This window comes from Aspergillus karnatakaensis, assembly GCF_047715665.1.
Source record: "Aspergillus karnatakaensis strain CBS 102800 unplaced genomic scaffold BJY04scaffold_54, whole genome shotgun sequence".
NCBI lineage: Eukaryota > Fungi > Ascomycota > Eurotiomycetes > Eurotiales > Aspergillaceae > Aspergillus > Aspergillus karnatakaensis.
In genome coordinates this window covers 47,593-66,469 of record NW_027395766.1, presented here as the reverse complement: position 1 = coordinate 66,469, position 18,877 = coordinate 47,593, and the positions used below count along the sequence as shown (strand labels likewise).

The following is an 18,877-nucleotide window of genomic DNA, read 5'->3' as shown; positions in this document are numbered from 1 at the left end:
AGCTTCACTTCGCCCGAACTCCTAAGCGATGTTAGCGAATGTGCTTATCTTGAAACTCAGAAATATGTCAGGGGAGAGTTTGAGTGGCTGGAAATGCAGGGGACATTAAAGCACAATTAACGCCCTTGCCTATGCACGAACAGCGAGGAGTGTACCTGATGCTTCAAACCGGGATGGCTGGGTGTAGGAACAGAGAGATGGTCATGAGAGCTCCTCGAGCTCCGGAGTATACCGATATTGTGTCACTCTGAAGAAGACGCCCTGGGAGGAACATGCTTGTTGGACCTGCGTCCGAAAATGCAGTTGGTGTTCTGGACCTTTACAACTGTGCCCAGGTGAAAAACAGTCATCAATTCTCGTGGCAGCGGCTCATCGTATGCTTTGCCAATCTTATATTACGAAGTGGTTCTTCTGTGCCTCAGAAGAACTCCTTTGGAGCTTTAAAAAGGAATGACCCCTGTAGCTGTGGAGAAATACAAGTCCAATAGCCATCGCATCGCGAGTATAATAGTTGATGCCGGATTCGCAAGGCACCAATAGACTGTGGCGCATTGCCAGCCACAGTGGCTTATCAGGGAACCTCCAAATTTCCGCGTCGCGTTTGCGGTCGGTCGGCCATTCTCCATCAAGCACCACCTGCTCTCCCACCTACCACTCCGGGTCACTGCGCCCTTCATATCAATTTTCTATTCCATCTGTCGCAGGCAACTTTCTACTTTGTAGCGATTAATTTTCTATCACCTTCCTCAGCCATTGCGCTTCCTGGTCACCATGGATGACCCAGCAAGCCGTGTCCCTGGGCAGCTGGTATTGTTTCTACCAATTCTATATCAGGCGTTGAATTACCCACTGACCAATGCTTTGTTGATATATAGCTGCCTCATATGCATCTTATCTCGCGTAACCCTTATCCCACGATACATATGCTGCCCACGGATACCGTTGTCGAGTACCTCCTCTCTGCACCCAAGGTTGTCCGTGAAGCGCAACCGATGCACTGGACTTTTCTCGATGGCCCCCCAGACGGCTCTGTAATGCTTACATGGCAACCTTTGAACCATTTGGGGACCAACTTCGCCAGTGACGGCTACGTGTGGGCGGATGCAGAACAAGCTTTCACCTTCGAGTCGCGAGGATACGTATGTTTGCATCTGAAATCGCCAAAAGGTAATCACTAACACAGTCGCAAAGGTTGTGGAAATGTGGCTGCACCGCTGCGGTTACCACCCACCAAATGAACAGGTCGCGATCCACTGCCGCAGACGATATCGTCTCCTACCGTCTAAAGTCCCGAACCCCAGCCTTCCTCCCCCTGATCCTTCGCTATGGATCGTACACTACTCCAGGGCGCCTCCGAATGACCACATCCCTGCGAACCGGATTCCTGTTTTACCCCAGATTCAAGGCATGTTGGCCCAGCGTCGCTACTTGCAGAGCCAGGGTATACTCGCGCGCAAGGACTTTATGCTGCATGACCGCAACAACTGGCCCGCAATTGGCCTTCCGCCGCAAATGGCGGTCCAACAGGGCTATCAACAGCCGCAAGGCACATATCCGAATGCAATGGCCGGTCGACAACCGTTTTACCCACAGCCTGGTGCGGGTATGCAGCCCCCGAGTGGGCCAGTCCCAGCAAAGGTGCCGCGTGGGAACCGTGCTACGTCAACGGCCGTTAGTGCAGCTACGACCGACTTTGCTTTAGAGGATGAAGACGTTTCCGCCGGGGATCTCATGGATCTGCTCACTCCTCGGGAAGTGAGTAAGATGAGGTATCAACAACATCATGAATGGATGGAGGAGGTTCTGGCATCGCCATACGCTATCAGTCAAATTACTCCGGTTTCTCTGGGCCTGGGCCGAAAGGGTGAACTAGAGTCGTTAACTGCAGGCATTTTCGACGCCCCCGCTGGACCTGCGAATGGAGAGTCGACAGATGAGGCCAAACAAGCGACAAAGCTAGAACCTGAAAAGGCCGAGGAGTTTGCAGACCGTGTCGCCAAGAAGGTTGCGGATATGACTGCGGAGATTGAAAAACTGAAGAAGCGGCACGCGCGGAGGATGGAAAAATTCAACCGTACATCTCTACTCAAGGACGCCGAGGTGCGACTACGCGATGCCGCGACCAACCCGGCAGACACTGGCTCTGAGCTCTGGAGACTTGAGGGCCGTATTGAAATTCCCACAGATGAAGACAACGTTCCTCTTGCGCCGGTTGAACACAAGGCTAAATACAAGGTCGACGATATTGTCAAGGAGGTAGAAAGCTCGTGGCAGAAGCAAATCGTACCTGAGCCAAAGGTCTCATGCATTGAAAAGGGTGGTCTTCTGGAGAAGATAGAACCAGAACAAAAGCCAACAGACGTCGATATCGATATGGACCATGCGGACAGTCACCTGCTAGATCAGTTTACCGCCCAAGGCGCTGTATCCACTGCCCCAGGTGCTTCCATCCCGCAGCCAACAGCGGGTGTTACACAGCAGGACCAGTCTTTGGTAGGCTTAGATATCGATATGGATCTGGGAAATATCCCCCAGGCAGGCACAGCCTCAGGCGAGACAGGCGATTGGGTCATGGTCAACGATAAGAAGGACGATACTCCGGGCAGTGGCCTACAGGGTCTGACGCCCGGTAACACAGGCGCAGACTCTGGTCTTGATGGCGCCAACTTCGACTTTACCAACATGGATAGCGCGGGCGATGCGCTTGCTGCATACACCGAGCAAAATGACGGCTTAGATCTTCCTGATCTAGAGAATTCTGCGTTTGGAGATGCATTCCACGCATCGGATAACGAAAACACCCACCATCATGATGCTGACGATATGTCCTGATATGGGGTTGCTGATTTGCTTCTATCACTTGTTCTAGTATATTGGTGTTGGTCTGGCCATCTTCGGCGCTGGTTCTATATTCTTTGAACTTCAAGCCGCTCTTTGCGGGTGTAAAATCTGATTTATATTTATTACCATTTTTTAAATTATGCTCTTTACTCCCATTTCTACAGCCTGGTCCAGATACTAAATTTGCATCTGACCTTAGTTATTTTGTGCTCATGTGACACTCACCCACCTCAACGCTTGAGGCACTGCCCCGGGCATCACATCCTAGAGGTCCTCACACACTCTTCAAGGCTGTCATATAAATATGAGACTGTTGTACTGAAAGTGAGCAAGCTGTGTTTCTGCCAGCCTCCTCAACGCAGTCATCCTTACACAGATGTGCTGACTAGAACTCCAGGCTGCCTTGGTGTATGCCTCAGCTGAGAATCATCAATCTTTCCCATCCTCTATAACTACTGTCATCTAAGCCAGACTTCTCCCGAAATCCTGTCTGATCGCCGAGATGACTTGCGTTGTGGGAAATATCACCTGTCCCGATCATCTGCCAGACGAACCTAGTTGAGTCAACTGATACCCCTTGTCAGTGAGTAGGTGTGAACCCTAGCATATGAGATCTATTTCTTGGAATCTCTATCTTCTTTCCCAATACATTCTCATCCCTGTCTGAAATCTTTTCTCTGTCATATCTCGGTGGATCATTCATGTGCAGCGAGGGAACCGGCGCATAAATCGGCATACTACCTCATCTATATACCTCGATTATACCTGCTATCGGCACTCAGCATCTCATCACACATAAGCAAACCTCGGAGAGCTGGAGAAAGAAATCAAAATGTGCTTCTTCGATTCTGACGACGACTCCATCAACAGCCGCTCCAAGAGCCGAAGCGAATACCGCCGCTCACAACGTTACAAAATTCTACCTATATTCACACCACCATATCACCGGCGATGGCATTCGCATTCTCATCACCATCACCATCCCCCTCCGCCCCCTCCCCCTAGAATCCACATTCCCAGAACAACTACTACTACAATCATCTACTCACCACGTCCTTCCTTCTCTTCTCATTCGCACTACAGCCCGCCCAGCTCGCCGCAAACATCGTATACAACCATCACAAGAAAGCATGTACGAACTCGGCAGGAAATCATATACCCTATTGAGCGGCGGTCATTTATTGATCGTGATTGCGGTCCCAGGGACACGGAAATGCGGTTGGTGGAGTATGCGGAGCCCGGGAGGTGGAGGAATAGTAGGGATGTCCAGTATATACCGAGCCGGTAGGTGGGTTTAAGGAGATGGGGGGGGCAGGTTGAATTTGTGTATCTTGAATTTTAGGTAGACTGTGCTGTTCTGACCTTGAAGCTATACATTGTTCATGTTCACTGTCACCCTTTCTCGGAATCGGATCCATGATCTATAGTATAAGACACTCCCCACATGATAGCGCTCATGAACCGGATCGACAGCCATCACAAAGTTTATCGATCCCAAGGCCCAAGGGAACATCTTGGTGGAACCACGAATCAATTGCTCAATTGCGCTGCATGCACGGCACCATGACCTCAAGATCCTTTGTCGCCGCGTGACGTCACGAAGTATAATGAGCTGTGAGCGCTCATGAACAGAGGACGAATACTATGGACGCGTCCACATATAATGGCGTCGAAGAAGGCGGATTCTTTTTCAGCTGAAACGCCTGTCTGAGAGAAAACTAACTTTACCAACCCAAGTAGTCTACACTATATCGGAAGGTGCATCCCTGCCGAAGCTTGTCTGGAAAACCTTTCCGCCCGTTGCTATCTCGACTATCACGATCTAAGAGCATCTCCTCCTTCCGTGGCCTTCAACAACCGCAGCTCAGCAAGAAAATGAATCGGGTAATCAAGAGCGAAAACGCCGCAATTTCCGCTCATGAATCCGCCGCTCGTCAGCGTATGTCTATCGCCGCTCAGCTCTCCGAATGGGGCGAGACAACCGAGGACGAGGCCATTTCCGACATTTCGGATAAAATGGGCGTGCTCATGGCTGAGATTGGCGAGCAGGAGGATGTCTTTGCGCAGAATCTAGAGGAGTATCGGACTGTGCTCAAGCATATCAGGGATACTGAGAGCTCGGTGCAGCCGACCAGGGATCAGCGGGCGAAGATCGCGGATGATATTGGAAAGCTGAAGCTGAAGGAGCCTGGGAGTCATCGAATTGAGACGATGGAGCAGGAGCTTGTTAGGGCTGAGGCGCAGAATTTGGTTGCCGAGGCGCAGTTGACTAATGTGGTAGGTTGTGCTCTTTCTGCTGATTCGTAGTCGTTTGCTAATGGTGTTGATAATTAGACCAGGCAGAGATTCAAGGAGGCATATGGTTCCCATCTGGCTGCGGTGATTGAGCGCGGGGAGAAGCAGATTCTCCTTGCTCGTCATGCTCGCCGTTTGCTTAACTGCCTTGATGATACCTCGGTAATTCCTGGTGATCAGCCAAAGGAGTATCAGCATGCCGATGAGGCCAAGCAGATCATTGAGGAAGCTGAGCGTGAGCTTCACTCCTGGGAGAGCAGTGTCGAGCCTATCGAATCCAAGGCCAATGCTGAGACTACCGGAACCTCGCGCCCACTGTCAGGGGCAGCTGGGACTGAGTCTCAGACAGAGTCTCAGGAAGAAGAGGCAGACCCTGCCCAGACAGAGGAGAGCTCTGTTTCATACGAGGATTATCACCAGGGTGCCCCTGTTGCGGGTCAAGACTATCGCCAATCTATGCCAACCGCAGCTCAAGATTATGATCCATCTGCACCGGCCGCAGCTTCTACTGAAGTTCCTCGCCACAGAGTTCACAGTATGTCTGCTCCCATGATGGATGAAGGCTTGGAAGATCGGGCACTGGCCGCGGCTGCACCATCAATCGGCATGTCAGGAGGTGGTGAAAACAAGGAGCAGCGCGTGCCTGGAATGGAAGGGCTCGAAGAAGGCACTGGCTCTTCTCAAAACGCCGGCGGAGTCGCATCTCATGCAGAATTCCCCATGCGAGCGAAGAAAAATCAGCCAACCCGTCTCGGGAGCCCGCTGGATACCCAGATACAGCGAAGTGCTGTCCCGATCTAGAAATATTATTGATATCAGGACGGTCTTTTTTGTGTTCGAAATGCGATTGTATTTATATCTGCCGTATTGTTCATAATTTGTTTGGAATCAAGTCACATTTTGTCCTCTGAAGTCGAGCGTCTAGAGTAGATATGCGTGTTCCAGCCTGAGGCATAAGGTATCTACACGTGACCCAGGCTCCAAGGTGACGACGCGGGCGGAAGCCGTTTGGGAGCTCCAGCAGCGTCAGAGAGCTCAGCTTCCGAGCTTCACATCCTACACCTCTTCGCCTTCCATCCTCCTTCATTCTTGTATATTGTCACTCCAGCTGTTGCTTTCATCATCGCAACAAACTCGTCACCATGGATCAATTAGTCCGCCAATACTCCCAGTCGCCGCACCAGAATGAGTTCTACTCGGAGCAAGAGCAGCATGACCTGACAGAGTCCCTTCCTCCGCTCTCGCTGAAATTCAGTCTTCCTCCGGTTGCGAACGTGAGTTCTATCTATAATCGAATCTATCACTATGCAACGCACCTGTCACTCGCTTTGATGCTGCTCAAGCTGTCCGCAAGATGACGGATCCTGAATTCGAGACAACTATCCACATACCAAGAATATAACTAACACTACATCTCACCAGCGCGCTGCCTTCCTCCGTGCTATGACCGACGACCACTCGAACCCATCCTGCCCCATTAAACTCGCCCACGGAACGACAACGCTTGCTTTCCGATTTCAGGGCGGAATTGTATGTCCGCCTTCGTCAACGCACTTCCATCCCCGGCTCCGCTAACAGGTGGACAATCATAGATCGTTTGCACAGACTCTCGAGCGACAGCCGGAAACTGGATTGCCAGTCAGACAGTCAAGAAGGTCATTCCGGTCTCCCGATTGAGCCGTGCGGAAGATAAGCCTGGTGATGGGCCCGGTGCGCCCGTTCCTGGTCTCTTGGGTACTATGGCCGGTGGTGCTGCTGTATGTTCCCATCCTGTCGTGGGCTCGATGAACAAAGGGATTCTGATTTGATTAGGACTGTCAATACTGGTTGAGATACCTGAGTCAACAATGCACACTTCATGGTGAGTTGGGTTTGTCCCTGAGAGGAGGAGGATGCTAATGTTGATAGAAATCCGCCACAAACGCCGTATCACAGTCGCAGCCGCTTCGAAGATTCTGGCTAACCTTACATACGCCTACAAGGGCTATGGCCTGAGCATGGGAACGATGTTGGCAGGAGTACGTGCAGAGGCATGCATACAAGCACCGGAGCTAATTTTCTATAGGTGACACCGCAAGAAGGACCCGCCCTTTACTATATCGACTCCGATGGCACCCGCCTCCCCGGAAACCTATTCTGTGTTGGATCCGGTCAGACCTTCGCCTACGGTGTGCTCGACGCCAACTACCGATACGATCTTACCGAGGAGGAGGCTCTCGAGCTCGGACGAAGGAGTATTCTCGCCGCCATGCACCGTGATGCCTACTCTGGTGGTTTCATCAACTTGTACCACGTCAAGGAAGAGGGATGGGTCCACCACGGCTTCAACGACATGAACCCGATATTCTGGAAGACGAAGTTGGAGAAGGGCGAGTTCTCGAATGTTACGTCGGAGCTGTAGAGCTGTTTATCTAGATGATAGGGTCGTCTTTTAATAATTCTCTAGGTATCAATGAATGTTATCTGCCCAGAGACAAGGTTTTACTAATACGATGCCGTAGAAGAAAGAAACCATGCTATTGACAATGATACATGTCCCAGAACAAAAGTAAATACAAAAGATATATCCATCCAGCAAAAACAAAAACCAAGCATCGCTCCCCAACTCATCTATAAACATGCTTTTTGTTCTGTCTGACTTGTACACCCTCCTTTCTTTCTTCATCTAGTTATCAACCCGGAACTTCATCCGAATACCCATAGCCGCCAATTCCACATCCAAGTACCTCAACACACCAGGCACCGCCACAACAGTCACATTATCACCACCAACAAACCTCTTCCCATCTCCATCCTCCCACACCACAGCACGGGAGTCATCGAAGACAGCCTCCCTCGCGCATCGTCGACACCGAACAATACCCGCACTGCTACCACCACCAAGCCCCGAGGCATGGTCATTATGTGAACTAACCTTAGCAACCATGCGCGCCTTACTGCTTCCCGAACTCGAAACCGCAACCTGCGTCGAGAGGAAAGAGCCACAGTCGCGACAGATCCAAGCCCGTTGCGAATCCGAGCAGTTCATAAGCCTATCCTGCAGCAAGAACGCCGCGCCGTGCGCAATCAGCGAGTCGCGCTCCATCTCTCCAACACGGATACCACCACCCTTTGCTCTGCCCTTGACCGGTTGCCCGGTGAGGTTGTTGACTGGACCAGTCGTGCGCACTTGGAACTTGTCGTTCACCATGTGACGCAGACGCTGGTAGTGCACGACGCCGATGAAGATGTCTGCTGCGAACTCCTTGCCTGTGATGCCGGAGTACAGGGGCTCGTTGCCGTAGTAGTTGTATCCTGCGGCGCGGAGCTGTTCGCCGAAGTAGTCTGTTGCGGTGTTTTCTTCGGAAAATTGGAACGGGGTGCAGTCTTGGGGGTGGCCGTGGAGGGAGCCGGCTTTTCCGGCCATTGATTCGATCATTTGGGCGATTGTCATTCCTGCGCGGGGGGTTGGGGTTAGTTTGATTGCGAGCTTCGGTGAGAAGGGGGAATGAAGGATTTAGGACCATGGGGGTTGTAAGAGGGTTGTGTGAGTGTGGCTTCAGGGACGTGGGGGACTTACGAGAGGGGAAGGCGTGAGGGTTGATGATGAGGTCGGGTTGGATGCCGCTCTCGGAGAAGGGCATGTCGACAGCGGGCCAGAGTTGCGAGCAGACACCCTTCTGTCCGTGACGAGAGGAGAACTTGTCACCGATGATGGGCTTACGAGGAATACGGAACTTGATGCTCAGCGACTGGGCTGGTTCGGTTCCCGTTTCGGAGCCCATGATGCGGATGCTGTCGATGAAGGCGTCTTCCTTATCCTTGTACTTTTGGAAGTGCGTAACGCCATCGACGTTGATATACGAGTCCGAGGTCGCATCATAGCGCACATTATAGTAGGCTGCGTAAGCCTTCCCTTCTGTGATCTTGGCACCGATGTGAGGAAGGCCATCCTCATCAATGGTATCACGCCATTCAGCCTTGACTTCGGATCCCGGTGCGAAACCCCAGAGTTGTTGGATTGCTTGACGTGACTTTGTCCGTTTCTGGTCTTTCTCTCCGAGGGTGACGATCTTCGTCTTGTAGACTGTACCGTAACCAAAGCCACGTTCGTGGGAGGATTTGTTGATAATCATAGCGTCGTCCATATCGTAACCGGTGTAGGAAATAATAGCCACAACGGCGTTGGTGCCGTTGGGGAAGTTGTCGAGACCATAAGCGTTGTACAGCGGAGGTCGAACAATGGGCGTTTGACCGGTTTGAATTCTGTAGAGCTTGTTGTCCGTGCGGAAGTCGATTGCTGTGCCTGGTGTTCCCATGGTCTGCTTGCTCATTTGACATTGGTACATGTTACGGGGCGATTGGTTGTAGTCGGAGAAGGGAGTCATGTTAGCGACGATAGAGAGGATGTTGGTGGGGGTGAACTCGATGTGGCTTGTGACGCCCTTGATCAGGTCTGAAGGCAAGCAGGCGATCTCCATGAATGGCTGTTCGAAAGGACCGACGTAGTCGAGCTTGTCCAGTGGCAGGTACTTGACAGGGCGGTACATGCGGGCCGCCTGTGAGAACATGAAGACACCAGGGTATTGTCCACCGTTAGAGTTAGGGACGTAACCAATTTCCAGTCCAAGAGGAACATTGTGGGTGCCAGAAACCTTCCAGTGTCTAAGAGTGCTGGCAATCACACGGGCTTGCTTTGGTGAGCAGTAACCGATGATCCTACCGTCTAGTTGCACACTGACACTCTCCTCTAATGAGACAGACGACTCATTGCGGACACCTAGTTGGACAAGGAGTTTTGGGAGATGTGACACGTCGGTGTCGCTAGTGGCGACCAGACACTTGTGAGCAAGATGGTTGAGCAGACCGCAAGGAGATCCATCAGGTGTGTGCACCGGGCAGAGGAAGCCCCAACTCTCAGGAAGCAGCTTACGAACGGTTGTCGTCTTCAATTGGGCGAAGAAACTACCTCTGTGAATCATTCGGAAGTGACTGATGAATCGGTAGAAGTTGATCTTTTCGGCCATAACCGTGTAGCCCGATGTTTGTTGCAAATCGAGACCTGTAGGACTGACAAGGTTACCTGTGGAGAGGAAGTACTCCATGGCACCTCCAATGTTCTCGTTGGACCGCTTAACCACTCGGCTCAAGAAGTCTCGCTCAAAAGCAGGGTCTGTGAACCTAGCGCCGTGGTTGCGAGTAGACCATTCTCGGAGGATGGGGCCAAAAGACCTCACCCATTCGTCCAACCTTTCCTTCAGAAGCATACCGTACAAAAATCCTCCAAGAAGAACCTCTTGGTTCGAGACAGCATCTGGGTTGTCAGGAGCACAGTCGCCGGCAACAACAGCATAGAGTTTTCGGATCATGAACATGAGCATCTTGAACTTGTCGTAATCCTGTGTCTCTGTGACGTTGTAGTTTCCAAGGTGAGGCAGGACAACCTTACGAAGGAATTCAGCACCGGCTTCCTCGTTCGGCATGTCCGCTGGGACACCAAGGACGGGCTTGAACTTCTCTCCGATGAATGCACGGCACTCCGCCCGGCTATGCAGCTTGTAAGCCTTGTATGTCCGTAGCAGGAGTTCCACACGGTCTGTGACGAAGGTGTTGTTGATGCCCTCGGAAGAGGAACCGCCGACGATTGCTTCAAAGATTTCGCGATCATTTGTCTCTACCAAAGCCTTGAGAATCATCACAACCGGAATAATGTACTCGTTCTTGCGCCATGAGAATCGGAATGTCACATTTCCGTCGTTGAGGTAGTGTAGAACATTCGTTTGCGAGGTCTGATCCGGTCGGACTGATCGTATTTGGATACCGAATTTGGTGTATGCGTGGCCACGGTTGGTAAAGGTGTTACGAACGATCGCCATGGGGTAGTTTCTCCTTCCGACAATCAACATACGGATCAACTTCTCGTTACCGTTAACGATGAAGTAACCGCCCAATTCTTCAGATTCCTCCTTGTGCTGGACCAGCTCCGCCGGCGTCGCCTTTTCCAGGTAGCACCTGTTGGTCTAAGGACAGTCAGCATTTCTGTGGTAGTGACAGACGCCATGCTCAAACAGCACTCACCCTCAACATGATAGGAACTTGGCCCAGTTCTCGGACCGCCTCAGTCCAGTCTGCATTGTTGATCCGATACTCGATCCTTGCTCGAAGCTTTCCACGATATGTCGCATGTCGCTCTCTGCACTCCGATGGGTAGATATTTCGATTGCGAGCGGTAAACTTGTTCGTGAGCGGAATAGCCGGCTTCTCGAGGAAAACCTCCTTCACACGGACATGAAGCTTGTTGCGTCTCGGCGGTTTCCGTCCCTCTGCAATGCGCTGCTGTTTCTGATCTGGTGTCTCAACCGCCTCGTCGAGAAAAGTCCTGGTACCAATGTCCTTCAACCCGGCATCGATTATTCCGCCGCTCTCGAACAAAGCGTTGAAGGAGTCGACATGAGGCTTGATGGATTCGGCGAGAGAGGGGTATGCGGTTCTGTCCTCAGGAGGGTTTCGGAAGAGCTTCTCTCGTTTGAGGACGTCGTAATTGACGGTCCAATTTGTGTCTGTCGCGGCGGGAGCCATGGTGGTTTGCGGTCTTGCGGCGTTCAATGGACTCGAGTTTTCATACAATTGTGATTAGTGCAGGCTTGAAGGATTGAGGATTGCGGAATCCTAATTGATCCTCAACTCCAGAGGTAAGATGCAGGACCAGCCAAAGCCACCGCAGAAGTCAAAGAAATCCACGCCTCGCAGCACGAAGCCTCTTGAATCTTGAGAGTCCCGACGGGGAAATTTTTTGAGGTGGATGCCGGACAGATATCATCACGTGCTGATAGCTGTTGCAGCCTGGGGCATTCACTCAGCACCTTTATGCCTCAGGCAACAAGGTATCCAGAGTGGCTCGTCGCAGCGACCAGATTCAGCCTTGATGCGCTCTGTCGTGGAGATAAGTGGCGTCATAAACGCCTCGAGATGGACTTGGTTGCCTGGTTAGGTATACTTATTCCAGAGCCCGCCAGAGGTAACACTGACTGGAAGCCATATCCTCAGCACCTATCGTCAACTTGTCCACAACCCGCGAGTCGGAATTCCAGCCTCCTTCCGCGATTGCATGCGACCAAGCTGCCGGATCTCTTGCACATCACTACCTCAAACTACAAGAGGCTAGCATCACAGACTGCAGACCTGAATCCCATCACACTACAGTCTGCAGAGACGGACGGCACAGGGTCTCCCGACGGAACACACTGACTGACAGGGACCGACAGAGCTAACGAGTAACTACGACTAGGCGCAATCCCCTCACGGTCATGCGTGCGCATAGATCGGAGTAGTCGAGTTTCACCGCAAATACTGGGGGCATCCGAAGCAGAAACATATTTCCTTTTTACTCGTCTTCCTTCTCAAATTTGGAGACGGCAGAGAGAGAATAACAATAATCCAAACAGCGGCCAGACCCGTTGCCGCTGGCTTTTTGGCGCTCAGGTCTTGGGCCAGTTCTCTACCTCGCAACTAGCGCTCTTCGTGCTGGAGCAGAAGCTCTCAGCAACTCCTACGGCGGCGCTTCTGGATTCCATGATTCCATCCCATTCCGGGAACTATTAATTCTCGTCCGTCGCTTTGACTACGCTCGCACCTCGTCCTCGCATCTCTCAACTGCCTTTCTGCCGGTGTAGCAGCAGTCAACAATATCTTCCCTCTTACCCCCACTTCAAAGTTCTCACAGTTCACCGTCCAAATTCTGACCTCGATATATCCGCCCACCCTAGTTGAATCAAGCTGCGCTTTTAACAGCCTTTCCTCTCACGCTTCTCTTTATTCATTCCTCTCTCGAATCCCTCTTCATCAACCCCACTGGCCCTTGCAACGCTTCCTGCAAATCGACAACATGGCGGGTATTTTCCGGACGATCTATGACTGGCTCTTGAGGATGTTCTGGTAAGTGGGCCGCCGTTCCATTCGGTCACCTGCGAGGTGTTTGCCGGAAATAGACCCCCGGCCCGTCCCCGCAGTATCCAAGATTCGGTTGGCTAAGAGCTGCAATGTTCATTTCGATGGTAGGGCGACTGAGATGGATGTTACCATGATCGGTCTTCAAAATGCCGGAAAGTCGTCACTGTTGCGCGTGCTCGCGGTATGTGCTCTCCTTCTCCAGCGATCTTGGTTCGTCGCTCCTCACTAACGTTCGTGGTCCTATAGGGCGGGGAGTTCACTGTAGAGTAAGTTCTCCGTGGTAGGGGAATCTGTCGGTGTCTAAATCGTGCATTAGCTCTATCCCAACCATTGGGTTTAACACCAAGCGAGTCCAGAAAGGACATGTGACCTTGAAGTGGTGCGTTTGTTCTGCATATCTGCGCAGCACATCTGACAAAATCCAGCTGGGACCTTGGTGGACAGCCACGGTTTCGACCGATGTGGGAACGGTATTGCCGAGGTGTGAACGCGATCGTGTAAGCGCAAGTTCGAAATTCGATTGCCACTTTGCTGATTCGTGCTAGTTACATCGTAGATGCAGCGGACAAGGCTGCTTTGCCTGTCGCGACAGAAGAACTGCACGAGCTGATGAACAAGCCGACGCTCGATGGCATCCCTCTTTTGGTCCTCGGAAACAAATCGGATCTCCCCGACAAGCTGTCTGTGGACGACCTCATTGATCAAATGAATCTCAAGTCCATCACCCGGCGTGAAGTAAGCTGCTATGGAATCAGTGCAAAGGAAGAGACGAATCTTGACGCGGTGCTGCACTGGTTGATCGCTCGAGCAACTCGGTGACGGGCAAACAGCGACCATTCTCCTGAAAGCTGGCTCTTTCCCACTTCGTCTTATGTCCCTGGACGATGTAGAATTAACAGACTGTTCCTGACAGTCAAGTTATAACGATGTTGACGAAGTGATTGCATCGCTGGATATCCCGGAAGTTATTCGTCTGCGTCAGTTCTCATTTGTGCCATCATTCCTATTTAGTCATTCGTTCGGTATTATGATTCCTGCAAATTCGAATCAAGCAAGCAAGCAAGCAATGTCTGTATTTAGCCAAGCCAGCATTAGGTGATAACTTGAAGTCCAATGTACGCTGAGAAATTCACCCCTAGGGAGTTCCGGTGGTGTCATAGGAAAAGTCTATGTGGCAGCATGTCATTTTCAATGGCCGAAATAACAACACAAGCGTAGAAAGTCTCATGAAATATTTTGACTGAGCCGCTCAGAAGCATTGGGCAGGTTGGTTAATTTCAAAGGAGAGAAAGGCCAGAGGTTATTTAATTCCATCGCCAGCAGATAAACTAACTCCGTGGGCCAACACCCGCCAACACAACACCACAGCACAGACCAACTGATGCGTTGGCATTGCAGAAGACGGGAACTAATCATCGCCTCCAGTCCAGCATCCCCACAACGAGAGTTACGGAGGATCGCATTGCGATAGGTGCATCCATCTTGACTAGTTTTGACAGCTTTCCAATCGCTACTATTGCTGGTTTGTTGTGGTTGGTTTGTTTTGTTTGAAGAGAGGTCTCCTCATTTCTGCATGCTGTCCCTCTCTAAAATTGGAGTTGGAATTAGGGGGTGGAGCTGGGTCCAGCGCGCGCTGATTATGGGGCAGAGTCTGATACATTAATTTAGCGGAGCAATAGGGCTGACTTCAAACTTCAGCTGACTGAGAATGTCAATGACGAAGGTCAGAGCGAAGCTACCCAAAAACAACAAAGAACTGGTCGAACGGCAAATGGCACTATTTCACGAGGACTCAATAGTGACGAGGATCAAAGCCACAGTTGACGATTACTCAGTAGCCAAGCAATTACAAAGCTCCAAGCAGGAAGGACTACTACCTAAGTTAGCCAAGTGATTCTCTGCTCATGAGCCACTTCATCATGACGGTGCATCGTTCATCCTCATCAGTGAGATTGCGGCTGTGCAGAAGCCAGGTGCCGGATAGAGTGTGACAGAGCAAACAGTCTCCAATAAGCCGAGTTTCCCAGCAATCAAGCGATGAACTACAACACATTATTATCAATTTTAGGCAATTTTTTAGGCTGACGATTTCCAAGAGGCCCAGAGGACCGCGGTTTGACCTTGTTCTCGTGGAGAGTCAGTCTGAGTATCGTATGCGGATGCGTAAAACCGCCAAGCCGCTTTCGCCATCCACTCAGCCACAGCCCTGTCGCTTTTGCTGCTGCCTTAAAGATCTCCATTCCCCCCTGTACCCATCGCCTCTATCTTTTCTTTGTGTTTAGGTACTCAATCAACCGTCGCTTTCTATCTGTATCATCCCTCCTGCGTCTTTCTTTACATCAAATCGACTTGACGATCGCTTTCCGCCTTGTACATAGTACCTAGCCACACTCCTGGTACCGACAAACGTCACTCTTCAGCTTCACCCCAGATTCGCAGCGTCACAGGTCCACCGACCATGCCTATCCTATATGCGCGAGATGACTGGTGAGTACCATATGTCTACATACCTCAGCTGCAAGTCCCCGACGCCAGTTGCGCCTGGGCCACTTTTCTCCCGCTCCAGCTCTGACCACGATCACCAACACCAACACCAACAACCTTCGCTAACGCATCTTTCAACAGTTTCTTCCGAAATGGCGTGCAATACTGCGACAACCGCAGCAGCTGGCACCACTGGGGCCGCTGGGTCGCCTTCGGAGTTATCGTCGGCGTCGCGGTCATCATCTTCTTCTCCATAGCGTATGTCCTCCTTACCCTTAAACCCAAACGAACCTCAACTAAGTTTTGGCAAAACAGCTGCTTCAACGCCCGCCGCCGCCGCAGCCGCGGCCTTCGCCCGTACGCCGGAACAGCCTGGATGGCGCCCCCACCCCCATACCAACAACAAGCACACCGCGACCCCTACAACCACCCGCCTCCACCACCACAGTACCCCGGTCCCCAGGGCTACTTCGGACAGCAGCCGCAGCAATCAGGAATTGAGCTCCAGTCGCCGCCGCATGCGTATGGTGGTGGCTACGCGCCGCCTCCTGGGCCACCACCGGCTCATCAGAATGGGAAGCCCTAGATGCAGTAAAGATCTCGTTAGGTCAGGTAAAAGGGAAGGAAATAGTAGGCGGATGGAAATAGGGGGTGGAATATGGACACGGACATGACCATTGCTTGGGCTTTATTCGGATTTGGGATTGTGATTGGAACTGATACCTTGTAAATGGGCGTTTCTTTGAGTTTTCTGTCTATGTCTGGGATTTTTTCCGGCACGAGGTGTCTGTCTTGTCGTGGCGACGACATAATTATATGCTAGTAATTAAACATAACTCTTTTTTTCTACTTCACACTCGGATTTCTCTTGCAGTACCTAGAGTATAACTGCGACGATTTTTATCTACTTGTAATCCCCAGATAGGAGGAAACTATATATCTTAATCAACCTTATATCCTACCCCTGCATTGCCCTCAAGAAGCCAGAACCCAAATCCTTAGCCTATCGGATTGGGTAGCTTAACGTTCCACAGCATACATGAACATATAGTTGGTAGCATTTCGACACTAGTTGATATGTATTTTTACAAGCTTTCCGATTTATGCACAGCCACATTATATCTATCTGCTTACGCGGTTGCCATAGCTTAATACATATCGATTGAACATGCCCAAAAACACATCAAGATTACTGAATCGCCCACGCGAATACCACATCAGCCATCGAATTTCCAGGACATATCCAGCGTAGGAATCCAAATGGCTAAACTGATTACTCACAACCTCCGCGGCCTGTCCAGAATCAAGACATTGATTTTAGTAGGGCCGGAGTATTTGCCTGACTTTGAACTTCTGTATAATAACCCTATGGCTTACACTATCTCCGTTTTGTAGGACTTCCATTGAGGGATCTGGGAATCGAAAGCATTTCCACCGGTGATAGTTCTTCTCCAATTCGTTCATTATCGTGGATACGTAGAGGTGTGTAGGTCCTGGGTGCACATATAACCGTTCTAATAAGCAAGCGAAAGGAGATGATGCTGCGCTGACGATTGTAGATAGTATATCTCGGACTGCATTTTCATCCACCGGTGCACTTTGATCGTCTGGCGCCTCTTCAACTGCCTCTGTGATAGAGGCCAAGCGTAGCCGGACAACCTTGAGGTGTGGAAGATGTGAGCCTAAGGCTTTGTATATGTGGGTATTATTGAACTCTCCAAGGTCCCGGCGGACAGGTATGTGGAGCTCCTGCAAGTTAGGGCACCTAGTACCTTTTGTTGGATTGCGTCTGGAGACATGGAATATGCACCCAACTCTACTATACCGAGTCCGACAAGAGATAATTTTTGTAGGGAATTGCCGTGGGTTTCGAGTATGGCGGATATAGTCCTGCTTGCAGCGTAGCTGGTCATGATACCTGTTGAGAGATGGATGCTTCGTAGACTGGCTAGGCTTCTTACGAATTCGCTTGCTGCTTTGTCGCCGTCATCTTGAGCTTGGAGATTTTCATCCTCGTCTGCGTCGACGTCCCAGTAGTAATAAGGGTCAAGAACCAATGTCTCCAGTGAAGGGAACTGGCATTCTGTGGCCAACTGGAGAACTTCTGTTGAGACTACCCATAGCTGCAGCGTTTTGAGCTCAGAGAAAGAGACACAGGTTCTCCAGGTGCGAAAGTCGTTGATGTCCCCGGCTGGTGTTATGCTGAGGGTTCTAAGCTGAGTGGGAATATGCGACGGAGAAATTTGCAACTTGCGGTATTCCTTGTCTCGACGACGCTTATCAACAAAGAATCCGTGCCAGTTTCTGTTCCCCAGCTGCAGCTCCATTCCTGGTTCACGTGAACCAAAGTGTGGCAACAGATTGAGGAAGTGGACATGCTTGATAGTTGGCGCTTGTTTCAAAAGTTCTAGTATGGCTTCTTCGTTGAACTCTACTCCGTTCATACCGTACACGCGAGAAGCAGGCACCAGAACCCTGGTGAGATTGGGCAAGGTTGCCAGGGAGAACTCGTACTGATCGACGTCGCGGCGCGGTCCGCGGTAGTTATCATAGTGCAGGCTTGGTAACTTGAATACCACATTATGTAGGCGGCAACAAGATAATACCTTTTCGCTCAGGACCTGGAGTAGGCACGGAGCTAACAGCGTTTTGCAAGCCCAGATCAAGTCTTTGAGGCCTGACAATTTTCTAAGAAAGGTGGGAAATGGTCCCCATGGCTCTGGGTCATTCTCCTTGTCTACTTTGTCGTCAGTGTACATGTACGATCGGTAGTACTCGTTCACGCAAGTGAGATCATCTTCAGTTTCTCCTTCTTCGAAGTCAAAGTGTAATCTGTAGCTGGGTATCTCGACATCATCATCGATCAAGTCACGCTCTGACGACCGCATACCACTCCAAATTGTCAGACGGCAAACGGATGGAAAGGCCGAGGCTCGTTGAAGAACTTCGGTCCATTTTCGAACATCACTGGCCAGCTTTTTTCGACCTCTGAGCTCGAATTTCAGATGGTGGAACCGGTATCTGTTGGTTACGGAACAGAAGTGCCTGCTGACCAAGGCCAAGTCGTAAATACTGGGCAAGTAGTCGGATATGAGGAATTCGCAGATGAGATGATGAATCTCAAGAGGCTGAGACAAGATAGATGGCATGATGAACAATGGTGTTGCATGTAGGGAGGAGCCAGGTGGAAGCCCTGCAGGTTACATGCCAATCCCGCTGTGGCAGCCTAAGTCACAAAGGAAGGAAGCATAACACTACTGCTCTCAGAACAGTCTTGCCATGTTTTATGTTCGCTAGAAATGCATTTCTGTTAATTCTAGGGCTACTT

At 50.9% G+C, this 18,877-nt stretch overlaps 7 protein-coding genes across 7 annotated transcripts; 5 read left to right on the top strand and 2 right to left on the bottom strand.

Annotated features, from left to right (window-relative positions):
- The first annotated feature begins 705 nt into the window (after positions 1–705).
- On the top strand, positions 706–3,043 carry BJY04DRAFT_126276 (uncharacterized protein). The gene is made up of 3 exons (XM_073708409.1): positions 706–807; positions 876–1,139; positions 1,192–3,043. Exons 1-3 carry the CDS (start codon positions 772–774, stop codon positions 2,830–2,832), a joined length of 1,941 nt encoding a protein of 646 aa, XP_073567374.1. The 5' UTR covers positions 706–771; the 3' UTR covers positions 2,833–3,043.
- Positions 3,044–4,450: 1,407 nt separating this feature from the next.
- BJY04DRAFT_197838 (Eisosome component PIL1-domain-containing protein) lies at positions 4,451–6,032 on the top strand. The gene is made up of 2 exons (XM_073712530.1): positions 4,451–5,118; positions 5,176–6,032. Exons 1-2 carry the CDS (start codon positions 4,717–4,719, stop codon positions 5,935–5,937), a joined length of 1,164 nt encoding a protein of 387 aa, XP_073567373.1. The 5' UTR covers positions 4,451–4,716; the 3' UTR covers positions 5,938–6,032.
- Positions 6,033–6,169: 137 nt separating this feature from the next.
- On the top strand, positions 6,170–7,610 carry pre2 (proteasome core particle subunit beta 5). Its single transcript, XM_073712529.1, has 6 exons — positions 6,170–6,410; positions 6,559–6,666; positions 6,729–6,893; positions 6,949–6,997; positions 7,045–7,154; positions 7,202–7,610. Exons 1-6 carry the CDS (start codon positions 6,279–6,281, stop codon positions 7,535–7,537), a joined length of 900 nt encoding a protein of 299 aa, XP_073567372.1. The 5' UTR covers positions 6,170–6,278; the 3' UTR covers positions 7,538–7,610.
- A 24-nt stretch (positions 7,611–7,634) lies between these two features.
- Positions 7,635–11,852, bottom strand: BJY04DRAFT_197831 (DNA-directed RNA polymerase I core subunit RPA135). Its single transcript, XM_073712528.1, has 3 exons — positions 11,194–11,852; positions 8,696–11,135; positions 7,635–8,571 (listed from the first exon to the last, which is right to left on the bottom strand). The coding sequence occupies exons 1-3, from the start codon at positions 11,692–11,694 to the stop codon at positions 7,802–7,804; spliced, it is 3,711 nt and encodes a 1,236-aa protein (XP_073567371.1). The 5' UTR covers positions 11,695–11,852; the 3' UTR covers positions 7,635–7,801.
- An 830-nt stretch (positions 11,853–12,682) lies between these two features.
- Positions 12,683–14,087, top strand: BJY04DRAFT_126145 (ADP-ribosylation factor-like protein). The gene is made up of 6 exons (XM_073708408.1): positions 12,683–13,050; positions 13,174–13,246; positions 13,312–13,331; positions 13,382–13,444; positions 13,491–13,562; positions 13,611–14,087. The coding sequence occupies exons 1-6, from the start codon at positions 13,001–13,003 to the stop codon at positions 13,882–13,884; spliced, it is 552 nt and encodes a 183-aa protein (XP_073567370.1). The 5' UTR covers positions 12,683–13,000; the 3' UTR covers positions 13,885–14,087.
- A 1,230-nt stretch (positions 14,088–15,317) lies between these two features.
- Positions 15,318–16,468, top strand: BJY04DRAFT_197821 (resistance to Congo red protein). The gene is made up of 3 exons (XM_073712527.1): positions 15,318–15,552; positions 15,691–15,807; positions 15,865–16,468. Exons 1-3 carry the CDS (start codon positions 15,524–15,526, stop codon positions 16,133–16,135), a joined length of 417 nt encoding a protein of 138 aa, XP_073567369.1. The 5' UTR covers positions 15,318–15,523; the 3' UTR covers positions 16,136–16,468.
- Positions 16,469–17,231: 763 nt separating this feature from the next.
- BJY04DRAFT_221924 (uncharacterized protein) lies at positions 17,232–18,698 on the bottom strand (the record flags this gene model as incomplete). The annotated part of the gene is made up of 1 exon (XM_073717248.1): positions 17,232–18,698. The coding sequence occupies one exon, from the start codon at positions 18,696–18,698 to the stop codon at positions 17,232–17,234; it is 1,467 nt and encodes a 488-aa protein (XP_073567368.1).
- Between the last annotated feature and the right edge of the window lie 179 nt (positions 18,699–18,877).

Bases quoted from the DNA above. Each gene is read 5' to 3' on its own strand.
- BJY04DRAFT_126276 (XM_073708409.1), top strand. From the start codon at position 772: ATGGATGACCCAGCAAGCCGTGTCCCTGGGCAGCTG. The intron at 808-875 runs GTATTGTTTCTA...GTTGATATATAG, and splicing joins GCCGTGTCCCTGGGCAGCTG to CTGCCTCATATGCATCTTAT. The intron at 1,140-1,191 runs GTATGTTTGCAT...ACAGTCGCAAAG, and splicing joins CCTTCGAGTCGCGAGGATAC to GTTGTGGAAATGTGGCTGCA.
- BJY04DRAFT_197838 (XM_073712530.1), top strand. From the start codon at position 4,717: ATGAATCGGGTAATCAAGAGCGAAAACGCCGCAATTTCCGCTCATGAA. The intron at 5,119-5,175 runs GTAGGTTGTGCT...GTTGATAATTAG, and splicing joins AGGCGCAGTTGACTAATGTG to ACCAGGCAGAGATTCAAGGA.
- pre2 (XM_073712529.1), top strand. From the start codon at position 6,279: ATGGATCAATTAGTCCGCCAATACTCCCAGTCGCCGCACCAGAATGAG. The intron at 6,894-6,948 runs GTATGTTCCCAT...TGATTTGATTAG, and splicing joins CTATGGCCGGTGGTGCTGCT to GACTGTCAATACTGGTTGAG. The intron at 6,998-7,044 runs GTGAGTTGGGTT...TAATGTTGATAG, and splicing joins TCAACAATGCACACTTCATG to AAATCCGCCACAAACGCCGT.
- BJY04DRAFT_197831 (XM_073712528.1), bottom strand. From the start codon at position 11,694: ATGGCTCCCGCCGCGACAGACACAAATTGGACCGTCAATTACGACGTC. The intron at 11,136-11,193 runs GTGAGTGCTGTT...GACTGTCCTTAG, and splicing joins AAGTTCCTATCATGTTGAGG to ACCAACAGGTGCTACCTGGA. The intron at 8,572-8,695 runs GTAAGTCCCCCA...CCCCCCGCGCAG, and splicing joins CCCTCACGCCTTCCCCTCTC to GAATGACAATCGCCCAAATG.
- BJY04DRAFT_126145 (XM_073708408.1), top strand. From the start codon at position 13,001: ATGGCGGGTATTTTCCGGACGATCTATGACTGGCTCTTGAGGATGTTC. The intron at 13,332-13,381 runs GTAAGTTCTCCG...ATCGTGCATTAG, and splicing joins GGCGGGGAGTTCACTGTAGA to CTCTATCCCAACCATTGGGT. The intron at 13,445-13,490 runs GTGCGTTTGTTC...GACAAAATCCAG, and splicing joins GGACATGTGACCTTGAAGTG to CTGGGACCTTGGTGGACAGC.
- BJY04DRAFT_197821 (XM_073712527.1), top strand. From the start codon at position 15,524: ATGCCTATCCTATATGCGCGAGATGACTG. The intron at 15,553-15,690 runs GTGAGTACCATA...ATCTTTCAACAG, and splicing joins CTATATGCGCGAGATGACTG to TTTCTTCCGAAATGGCGTGC. The intron at 15,808-15,864 runs GTATGTCCTCCT...TTGGCAAAACAG, and splicing joins ATCATCTTCTTCTCCATAGC to CTGCTTCAACGCCCGCCGCC.